Below are 12,068 nucleotides of genomic sequence, written 5' to 3'. Positions count from 1 at the left end.
TTCCACAAATTTTCTGTCCTTGTCCATCTAAATGGCAGAGGGCATAGACTTCAAATGTACTGCCAAAGGAGACTTCACAATTTGCTGTGCTACACTGCATCTACATTGTTGTGTACATAAATGCTAAAATGAGCCAGCGGCAGAGAGAGTGAATGTTTGGGTTGGTGGATGGGATATAGATCAAGATGGCTGCTATGCCCAGGGTGGCTATGAGCTTGTTGCAGCTGCAGTCATCCAGACAAATAGAGAGTATTCCATTACACTCCTGACTTGTGTTTTGGAAATGATGGACAGGCTTTGAGGTGCCACAAAGTGATTTACATGTCACAGAATTTCCAGCCTCTGACCTGTCCTAGTTGTCATAATACTTATATGATAATCCCAATTAAATTTCTGGTCATTTGATTGACTCTGAAGCACAAGTTTTCAGTCGTTTTGCCGAAATGTTCTTGTGCAACATATCATTTGCTGTGTCCACTGCTTTCAACAATTTCTTTATATCATGGAGTGAATCAGGTTGGATGAAGACTGGTATTTGTGAAACAAGGAACTTCCAAGAAGAGGCTGAGATAGAACATCAATTCAGCACTGAAGATAATTTGAAGTCCTAGGCCTTGCCTTGGACACTGATGTTCTGAATCATTGAGGATAAGGATATTCTGGAGCTCTTGCTCTGGTTAGTTATTTCATTGTTCACTATCATTCACAATTGGATATGGCGGAACTGTACAGTTCTGAACTGATCCATTGCTTGTGTGATCACTTGCATCTGTCTCTCATATGGTACTCTCTGTCCAATGTGCATAAAGTCTTGTATTCTAACTTACCAGGTTTGAACCTTAATTTTGGGTACATCTGATACACTTGGTGTGGCTTTTTAATTTGTCACTCAACCAGGATTGAATCTATGGTTTGCTGACATTGATAGAGTGAAGCATATGCCATGTCATGTGATTTTATGGGTCCAGACTTGGTGTTGAGGACTCCCTCAGCAACACCTTCCTGACTGTAAACCACTATGAGTATCCTACCATTTGGACACAGGAATAGTGATGGAGTAGTTTGAGACATTGGCTGTAAGTCATAATTTGGTGAGTATTAGGCCGTTGCTTGACTAGTATAAGGGATAGCTCTTCCAATTTTGGCACATGCCTTGTATGTTAGTAAGGAGAGTTGACTGGGCAGAGTATGATGTAGTTATTTCAAGTGATGCTGAGACTTATTTAGTATTGCTGCTTTTTGACTTTTCTGTTATGATTTGCTACAATTGAGTTTCTTGCTCAGCGATTTCAGAAAGCAAGCAGTAGTCAGTCACATAGCTGTCGGTCTGGAGTCAAACATAGAGCAGACCAAGTAAGGATGATGTATTTGCTTCCTTAAAGAACACCAGTAAAGTAGAGGGATTTTGAAGACAGACTGTTAACTTAATGTACACCATTACTCACGATAGCATTTAATTCTCAGTTGATTAATTAATTAAATCAGCTGCCATGGTGGATTTTGTACTTGTGTCTTCGGAGTATTAGCATGGACCTCTTTATTTCTACTACAATAATATTGTCACGATACCTCTGTCCTCGAGAACTGTAAGCTCATGGTTTTCCCCCTGCCCCCTTTCATTTTTTTAAGATGCTACCTAAGAATCTACCTGAATTTTTTTTGCCATTAGCCTACATATTGGTCTACGTGGCTCAAGTTCAACTTGTTTTAAAATGCTGTTGTGAAGTGGCTTGAATGCTTAATGTTAAAGTCTCCGTAAAAAGATAAAATGTAGGTATTTGCATTATAAAGAAGACCAAAAGATATTCTTGATATCAAATTTCTAAGCGATGACCTTACTAAGAAGTATAATGAGTAGTCAACAGCAAAATATATGTGAAAAATTAGGCTAAAAGGTAACAGGTTCAAACTCGTAAATGGTAAATTTCAGACTGATGCCAAGACATTCTTCAATCAGTGATTCGTCAACATATTGAACATACTTTTGGCTACAGTAGTGAAGACAAAAGCCTGGAATCATTTTGCAACTATATGAATGCAGTCCTGAATTTAGGAAAATTCTGCATGGATTAACTAAAATGGATTAAATGAGCTTCCCCCATCTGAAATTATCTTGTACGTTTAGTCCTATTGAAATTAATTGGATTGAATTTCTTTGTGGGGTAACTTCACTAAAATATAGTAACCATTTGTGTGTTTTTATGTACACTTTAATGCAGCTGTATCTACAATGGTACATTTAATATACTTTTCCCTTGATTGTACCAGGGGAGCCCACCATGCATCACTGGAACAGAGCTCCCCACCCCAGAGTACAACTCCTCCCACCTACAAAGTCCCACTGCTGGGATCATATGATGGAAAAGATGATTTTCCACTCCGAAAAACTGGTGAGTACTCAGCATTTGACGAAATTTGTTTTTAAACCACTCACAACTGCTGATAGCTAAATGCCCTGCTTAAAATAGAGCTATGGAGAATAATAGTGTGATGTTAAAACTGAAGTCAAGTTTGAGTCAGATAAAAGGCAAAAATATATTTTACAATTCATTTTGAATTCTGTTATTCAATATCTGTACCTAGATAAAATTAAATAACTTATTTGATGGTTTTATATCATTTTAAGATGTTTCTCATACGCATGCAAGTACAAAGGCTTTCCAAATATTTAGGGAAGATATATTTTGGACTCTTGTTTGAAAGTGCCACCATTGTCAAGTAAAAATATTGACATGATAATTTTCTTATTGTGTTTGTAACCTAAGAAAATTAATCATTTTTTTAAAGTCAACGCCATTACATATAAATACTGTTTTGACTATTCCATGGAATTGTTGTGTCTTGTCCTGTTACTTGTAACTCAATATCTTGCATTCTATCACATACTGGAATCTGGGATTAGATATTAAACTGGGAGTCTGATCATTTTGCATCCTAGAAGATTGAATTGATTCTGCCCTAATTTAATTTTTGGGTATGAATTTAAACAAAAACTGCGCAGTCTTGTTTAACATTCATTGGTAATAAAGGTTGCAGCGTATTAGAATTCTTTACTGCAAAGTGCAGTATATACTCCTAACAGAATTTGTGAACTGTTGCAAAAGAAAAGGGATATTTTCCTGGTTACATTAAATAAATTGGAAGGCAATATGTTAATTACACTTGGTAAGCATGGAAAAAAAGACATTTAAATATCAGACATATTATGACTTCAATAGTTAACCACATAAATCAACAAAAGCTGAGTTGTGTCCCAAACCAATATATAGCAAGGTATTTATTTAATACGACAATATGTTCGTAGCCATGACAATGTAACCAACTGTTCTGTTTTTCACATTGACTCATTTGGTATTCCAGCTCCTATCTCAAAATGATATATGCTCAAACTGCACTTAACATCTAAACGAGGGAAACAAAGATTATCTGCTTTTGACACAACACATGATCAGAATTTTCCTAGTCCAATAAGCTTGGATTCAACATGTCAGGACCACTCACATAATTTTCTAAAAATCTGATCAATTTTAATGTCTCACAATCTTAATCAAGTTTTTTTGAGGACAAAACCAAAAAGATTGATGAGGGAAAAGTGGTAGACATTGTCTACATGGACTTTAGTAAAGCATTTGACATGGTTCTGTATGGTAGATTGATTAGTAAAGGTAGTTCACATGGGATTCATGAAGAGCTTGCCAATTGGATACAAAATTGACTTGATGGTAGAAGACAGAAGGTGGTTGTGGAGGGTTGTTTTCGAACTGTAAGCCTGTGGTTAGTTGTGCTTCGCAGGGATTGGTGCCAGATCCACTGTTGTCATTTACGTGAACAATTTGGATGAGGCATGGTTAGTAAGTTTGCAAATGACGCCAAGATTAGTGGTATAGTGGACACTGAAGAAGATTATCTAAGATTACAAAGGGACCTTGATCAGTTGGACCAGTGAGTTGAGGAGTGGCAGATGAAGTTTAATTTGGATAAATACACGGTATTGCATTTTGCTAAAACAAATAAGGGCAGGACTTATCCAGTTAATGGCAGGGGCATGGATCAGACAGACCTACAGTTCCACTTACATAGTTTTTTGAAAGCTTTGTTTTAGGTAGAGAGGGTGGTTAAGAAGGTATTTTGCACACTTACCTTCAATGCTCAGACAATTTAGTATAGGAGTTGGGATATCATCTTGAAGTGTACAGGATGTTGGTGAAGCCACTTATGAAGTACTGTGTTCAGTTCTGGTCGCTCTGCTGTAGAAGGATATTACTAAATAGGAGAGGATTCAGAAAAGATTTCGCAGAATGTTGCCTGGACTGAAGGGTTTGAGTTACAAGGAAGGGCTGGATGGTCTGGGACATTTTTCAGTGGAACGTAGAAGGTTGAGGGGTGACCTTATAGAGATTTATAAAATCATGAAGGGTATAGATAAGGCGAAGAGCAAAGGTCTTTTCTCCTGGGTGAGGAAGTTCAAAACTAAAGACGCTATTTTGTGGGTGAGAGCAGAAAAATTTAAAAGGGACCTGAGGGGCAACTTTTTCTTAGAGGGTGAATCGTATGTAGAATGAACTGCCAGAGGGAGTGGTAGATGCAGGTACAGGGATTGGCACCAATCCCTGCGGAGCACAACTAATCACAGGCCTCCAGTTCGAAAACAACCCTCCACAACCACCTTCTGTCTTCTACCATCAAGTCAATTTTGTATCCAATTGGCAAATGTCTTTTAAAAAGACATTTGGAAAAGTTTAGAGGGACGTGGGCCAAACGGAAGCAAGTGGAACTAGTTTAGTTCGGGAAACTTGGCTGGCATGGGCAAGTTGAACTGAAGGATCTGTTTCTGTGTTGTATGATTCTAAGACACTAAATTATTGGTGCAGACAATTTAGTGATTAAGCAGTAATAGCAGAAGGAACATTGGGTCCAGTTTTAATCTCATTATCTGCTGTTCGTAATGATATTTAATATATTGATGAAATTGAGATGCAAAGTTATTTTTGCAGCAGCATTAATAAACTCGCTATACTGGTGAGATCAGACTTTTTTTTCATATATATGCTACACACTGACATGAGTATTTGATTTAGAGATGGGGACAACACTGACAAGTGTAGTTTTGACCAATCCTGCTTTGACTGATAGCATTGAGAGTCTGCTATTTAGTGTAGGATTGGAGCTGCATGCAAATCAGCTGTATTTGGATTTTGGTCGTTCCCTAAAGTATGTGATGTTATCTGTTGGATTTTCTCACTATACTAGCAGTTTCCATGGTATTTTTTCTGATGCAAGTACATAACTTGCTAGATTTACTTGAATTTAGGTACGTAACTTGCCACTGTAAAGTTAGAACCTATAACAATGGGTTGAGAGCTCAGTAGTATGAGCATCAAGCCAGCATATTGAAGAATGTGTAGATTGAGGGTGGAAAATGGACATGAAATCCGACTAGTACATAGATAAATGATATTTCGTCTCTTCAATAGCTTAAGAAGTACTACCTGAACACTCTGATTCTCAAAGATGATCAAGAGAAGTTCCAGAACGCTTCTGTCTCTAAGATGCAACCCTTCCTACACCCTCCCAAATTCTGCACTGACTGAAGAACCATAGTTGTTCATAAAATGTTGAATCATGTGGTCTTTAATTGTTTGGATTGGGAACCTCGTGCATTATAACATGCTAGTTAGTATTATGCTTGGATTTTGATAGTTGAAACGAGTGTGGAGCGGGAGTGGATTTGCTTTGTCTGAATTCTCTTGAATACTAAAAGACTGTGCAAGTGAATGCCAATAGACAAAAAATAACTAACATTTGCTGCTCATTCCTGGCTGCCTTTGAGAAGGTAGTAATGAGCTGTCTTTCTGAACTACTACAGACCATGTGGTTAAGGTAAAACCATAGTGATATTCTGGAGGAGGCTCCAAAATTTTAGCTCATCAACGATGAAGGAACACTGATATATTTCCAATTCAGAATGCTATGGATAGTTGGAGGTAGTGATATTTCCACATGCCAATTCAGGTAGTATAGGTTATGGGAGGTGTTGTCAGAGAAACATTAGTAAGTTACTAAAGTACACCCAGTAAATAAGACACACTACAGCTATGGTGTGTTCATCGTGGAGCAAGTAAGTATTCAAGGTGATGGGTGGATTGTTATTATTGGGCTTGTTTTTATTGGATGATGTTGAGCTGCTTGAATGTTGAAATTACTCTTATCCAAGTAAGTGGAAATTTCTTGTACACTTCTGAGTTTTGCCTTGCAGCTGGGGGAAAGGCTTTGGTAAGCCAGGAAGTGAATCACTTATTATAGAATTTCCAGCCTCTACTCAGCTCTTGTATCAGCTGTACTTGGTAAATGGTTGCTCCATTTGCTTCTTGTAAATGGTGACTCTAGGATTCTGCCAACAGGGGATTTGATGATGATAATTTGATGTTAAGAAACAATAGTTAAATTCTGTTATTGAAGGTGATAATTGCCTGGTACTGTGTAATGTGAATATTAATTGCACTTATCAGCTCAAGTCTGAATATTTTCCAGGTCTTGCTACATGTAGCATAGACTGCTTCTTAATCTGAAGAATGCAAATTGCGGTGAACATTGTCAATTATCATATTATGATAAAGGAAAAGTCATGGATGAAGCAGTTAAGATGAGTGGATCAAAGGCATGAACCTGAGAATATCAATGATGTTTGGGACAAAAACAATGGGCACCCATTAACAATGATTGTTTTTCTTTGTATTAGGTTTGACCTTCCCAGCATTAGAAAGTGTTACTCTTGATTCCCATTGAATTTAAGCTTTATTAGGGCCTCAAGGTGCTTATTCAAATACTATCTTAATACCAAGATGCCACTGGAATTCTACACTTTCACCGTGTTTGCTGTCGCAAGGTCTGGAGCTGAGTGGTCCTGATGGAACTCAGTCTGAGCAGCTTTAATCAGATTATGAATGAGTTAACTGTTGTTTAATGGCACAGAGAGTGACACCATTCATCTTTTTACTGATGATTGAGGATAGGTTGCTCGGATTGGAAGAACTGAATAGAATTGGTCCCACTTTTTGTTGGCAGAATATAAGTTGCATTTTGTTCGGGAGAAGCCAGTTTTGTAGCTGTACAAAAATAAGTTGCGTAAAGGTTCATCTTGAGGCCCAAGACCTCAACTCTCACTTGGATGTTGTTGAGACTCATAGCCTTTTCTGTATCCTGTCAGGTAATTTCTTGTACTGAAGGTTGACACTCTGTTATGCATTGATCTCAGATTGATGTTGAGATGGAAACAGTCAGTATTTCTGGCTATTTGTGCTTATCATTATCATGTGGTGAGTTTATAGTTCTGAACTTGCAATTCAAGAGTGGGAAGTGAAAAGAAGGATGATGAGAAAACATATTTACTCAAGCTACAAGAAACAAGTCAGTCAAAACTTTTCAGCATACTTCCTAGGAATCTTCTTAAAAGCGGCATTAAGAAAGTTTGTAAGTGCATCTCTAATATTAGCATGCACATACTGCAAATGATTAACAAGGCAAATGTAATGTTAGCATTTATGATAAGTAGAATGGAATAATAGACAATAGGTGCAGGAGTAGGCCATTCTGCCCTTCGAGCCTGCACCACCATTCATTATGATCATGGCTGATCATCCTCAATCAGTATCCTGTTCCTGCCTTATCTCCATAACCCTTGATTCCACTATCCTTGAGAGCTCTATCCAACTCTTTCTTAAACGAATCCAGAGACTGGGCCTCCAGAGCCTTCTGGGGCAGAGCATTCCACACACCCACCACTCTCTGGGTGAAGAAGTTTCTCCTCATCTCTGTCCTAAATGGCCTACCCCTTATCTTTAAGCTGTGTCCTCTGGTTCGGGACTCACCCATCAGCGGAAACATGTTTCCTGCCTCCAGAGTGTCCAATCCTTTAATAATCTTGTACGTCTCAATCAGACCCCCTCTCAGTCTTCTAAACTCAAGTGTATACAAGCCCAATCGCTCCAATCTTTCAACATAAGATAGTCTCGCCATTCCAGGAATTGACCTCGTGAACCTACGTTGCACTCTCTCAATAGCCAGAATGTCTTTCCTCAAATTTGAAGACCAGAACTGCACACAATATTCCAGGTGCACTCGCACCAGGGCCCTGTACAGCTGCAGAAAAACCTCTTTGCTTCTATACTCAATCCCTCTTGTTATGAAGGCCAGCATGCTATTAGCTTTCTTCACTACCTGCTGTACCTGCATGCTTGCCTTCATTGACTGGTGTACAAGAACACCCAGATCTCTTTGTACTGCCCCTTTACCTAACTTGACTCCATTTAGGTAGTAATCTGCCTTCCTGTTCTTGCCACCAAAGTGCATAACCATACATTTATCCACATTAAACTGCATCTGCCATGCATCTGTCCACTCATCTAACCTGTCCAGGTCACCCTGTAATCTCCTAACATCCTCCTCACATTTCACCCTGCCACCCAACTTTGTATCATCAGCAAATTTACTAATGTTACTATTAATACCATCTTCTATATCATTAATATGTATTGTTAAAAAGCTACGGTCCCAGCACTGATCCTTGCGGTACCCCACTGGTCACCGCCTGCCATTCCGAAATGGAGCCGTTTATCACTACTCTTTGTTTCCTGTCAGCCAACCAATTTTCAATCCAAGTCAGTACTTTACCCCCAATACCATGCGCCCTAATTTTGCTCACTAACCTCCTATGCGGGACTTTATCAAAAGCTTTCTGAAAGTCCAGGTACACTACATCCACTGGATCTCCCTTGTCCATCTTCAGAGTTACATCCTCAAAATATTCCAGAAGATTAGTCAAGCATGATTTCCCCTTCATAAATCCATGCTGACTCTGACCTATCCTGTTACTGCTATCCAGATGTGTCGTAATTTCATCCTTTATAATTGACTCCAGCATCTTTCCCACCACTGAGGTCAGACTAACTGGTCTATAAATTTCTGCTTTCTCTCTCGCTCCTTTCTGAAAAAGTGGTACAACATTAGCCACCCTCCAATGCGCAGAAACTGATCCTGAATCTATCGAACTCTGGAAAATAATCACCAACGCATCCACGATTTCTCGAGCCACCTCCTTCAGTACCCTGGGATGTAGACCATCAGGCCCCGGGGACTTATCAACCTTCAGACCTACCAGTCTCTCCAACACCAATTCCTGGCAAATATAAATTCCCTTCAGTTCAGGTCCTTCAGCCACTGTTACCTCTGGGAGTTTGCTTGTGTTTTCCCCAGTGAAGACAGATCTGAAGTACCAATTCAACTCTTCTGCCATTTCTTTGTTCCCCGAATTACTGCAACCGTGCAGGGCCTTCGTGAGATCACTTCTGGAATACTGTGTACAATTTTGAACTCCTTATTTGAAAAAAGGATGTAATTGCATTAAGAGGCAGTTCACAGAACATTCACGCACCTCATTCCAGGGATGAAAGCTGATCTTAGAATGAAAATTTCAACAGGTTGGCACATACCATTTAGACCAGCAATGCAAGGTGATCTCATTGAGACATATGAGATTGTGAGGGACTTGATGGGATGGATATAAGGCGAATGTTTCCTCTTGGGTTGAGACCAGAATTAGAGGATACGGTTAAAGGATAAGAGGTTTACTTGTAAGGTGGAGATGATGTTTTTGCTCAAAGAGTTTAGTCTGTGATTTATTTTTTCATCAGAAATGACTGGAGGGAGGATCTTTGACTTAATTCTATCTAACCCAGCTTTGAATATTGATAGACAGCAGGCTGTGGTGGTTGGAGTTGTGGATGGGGATGGGGGTGGGGGATGTGGGGAGCTGCATGTGTGTGGTGGTGTTGGTGGTGGAGAGGAAAAGACAGGAAGATGGAGTTACTTAAGAGCACAATCAGATCAGCATTGAGTTTAAAGAATGACAGAACAGGCTCAGGGAACCAAATGACCTACTCCTGCTCCTAAGTCCTATGTTCTGTTTTTTATTTATTCAGGAATAATACATAGTACACAGACAGAAAAGATAATTGAACAGGGATTTCAAAGGAGAAAATATAATTCAGTCAAATTTGTGGCACTGTAGAAATTCATTTGGCCCATTGTGTCCATTCAACTTAGGAAAGAGCTGATCAGTATGATCTTGCATACTGAATCTCAGTCTGTGATCTTGTAGGTTACAGCAAATAATGTGTATATGCAAGTGTACGATTTGTTGAGCATTTACTTTCTCACAATAAGGTAGAACTTGCAATTTTTTTTATTCTTATATGGGTTGTAGACATTGTTGATGAGATATTTGTTGCCCATCCCAAATTGTCCTTGAATTGAGTGGCTCTCTACGCCATTTCAGAAGACAACCCCATTGTCAACCCCATTGTTGTGGGCCTGGAGTCATGTATCTGCCAGACCAGGTAAAGGATCGTAGATTTTCTTCCCTAAGGGACATTAGTGAACCATGTGGGTAATTTGTGAACATGTGTAGTGATATAAGCTGTGCAATTCTTTACTCAAAGCAGTATTTAATTTTGTAATCGATAATACACAAAATTCATTATCACTTGTTAGTTGTCCTCATCCATGTTGATTTCAAGCTGAAAAATGAATATTTTCTTCTTATTTAATCACACCCACAAATGAGTCCAGTTTGGAAATAATGTTGGCTACCCTGTGTTATCCTTCAGGTTTTTAAATTGCTTTGCATTAATTTATATGAGATGCTTTATAATTAAAAAGATCAGAAAGGTCTTTTGATGTAAACAAGGGTACAAATCTAAATTTTACCACTTTTTTAATGCTCTACTGAGTAACCCATGACTGACACTGGAGAATAGCTTTTCCCATGTGCATTGTTGTTTTGAATGAACTTTTTGTTTGTTTTCAATATTTCATCAAGGTAAATAGCATAGTATTCATGAAAATGACACGTCAGTATTTTCAAGTTTGTGTTTTTTAATATTGAATCAAATCTAATGTGTGTAAAAATAATTATAAATTTGTGACAATTTTGCAATTGATGTCAAAGAGCAGAAGTCAGTAGATCTGCATGCTTAATTTTTTATGGGACGGTACAACAAATTTAACTGTTCTCCAGAAGTGGCAAAGTAATTATTAACTGTATTCATTTAAATGTGTTCTGGTCTGAAAATGATCGTGCTTGCAAGAATTTATACCTCATGAGGAAAGCAAATTTTTGAGCCAATAATCTGATGTCATTCAATTAATGATCATTTAGTAAGCCTTCATCCCTTCTTCATTCCAATTAATGTTAAACACTTTGTGCTTGCTTATTAAGGCAAAAAAAAACTTTTTCAGAGCAAAGTTTTAATTTTTTTTCTTGAAATAATGTACACAGCTTCTGAACCCAATTTGAAGGTACGTTCCAGATTAAAACAGAAGGTGGCTGAGAGGAGAAGCAGCCCATTATTGAGGAGAAAAGATGGCACAATAATTAGCACATTCAAGAAGAGAGCTATAGAAATCACAGGTAAGTTTGCAGAATTGAATACAGTGTGATGCATCATCCGACAACTATTTATAATCCAAAGCTAAATTAAACCCGATCCAGTAGTAATTTTTTGCTGCCATCGTATTGTGTATGCTGCTAAAATTGGTTTTAAATGAAAAGCTAAAATAGCCATGTTAAAGTGATAAATGACTGCTGCAGGATAGTTCCACAGGTGCCAAAGGATCATCATTGTCTCGTCCAAGATATATGTACCATAACATGATTTTACTGCTGAGTACCAAAGACAAAAAAAACAATTCTGTCCTTGTCTGTATCCAGAGAAGCAAACCTCAGAAATTACAGGGGAGCAATCAGAAATGTAATCATCAGAAGTGGATGATTTATTCCACCCTCATGCAAGGATAACATGATCAAATTTGAAACATTCCAAGTCTATATGGCTCAAACACACACTGAATAAACTTTGAGGCTTCAGAGAGTCACAGTCGAAAAGTGTGGCACTGAAAAGTACAACAGGTCTGGCAGTCTCCAAGGAGCAGGAGAGTCAATGTTTCGGGCATGAGCCCTTCAACAGGAAGGCTTCTGATGAAGGGCTTATTCCCAAAACATCGACTCTCCT

General features: G+C 38.5%; 1 protein-coding gene across 14 annotated transcripts in view; it reads left to right on the top strand.

Annotated features, from left to right (window-relative positions):
- hdac5 (histone deacetylase 5) overlaps positions 1-12,068 on the top strand; it is a 438,683-nt gene that overhangs the window by 304,391 nt on the left and 122,224 nt on the right. For all 14 annotated transcript variants that reach the window (XM_087977867.1, XM_043675117.2, XM_043675114.2 and 11 more), the window contains 2 exons: positions 2,269-2,390; positions 11,336-11,467. In XM_087977867.1, coding sequence (XP_087833993.1) covers positions 2,269-2,390; positions 11,336-11,467 — 254 coding nt within the window. The remainder of the gene's footprint in view (positions 1-2,268; positions 2,391-11,335; positions 11,468-12,068) is intronic.

The sequence above is a fragment of the Chiloscyllium plagiosum genome, unplaced genomic scaffold, assembly GCF_037043375.1.
Source record: "Chiloscyllium plagiosum isolate Xiang-an unplaced genomic scaffold, Cpla_swu_hap1 HiC_scaffold_32, whole genome shotgun sequence".
NCBI classification, from domain to species: domain Eukaryota; kingdom Metazoa; phylum Chordata; class Chondrichthyes; order Orectolobiformes; family Hemiscylliidae; genus Chiloscyllium; species Chiloscyllium plagiosum.
Note: the sequence above shows the minus strand (reverse complement) of the source record. Positions and strands in the feature narration are given on the sequence as shown.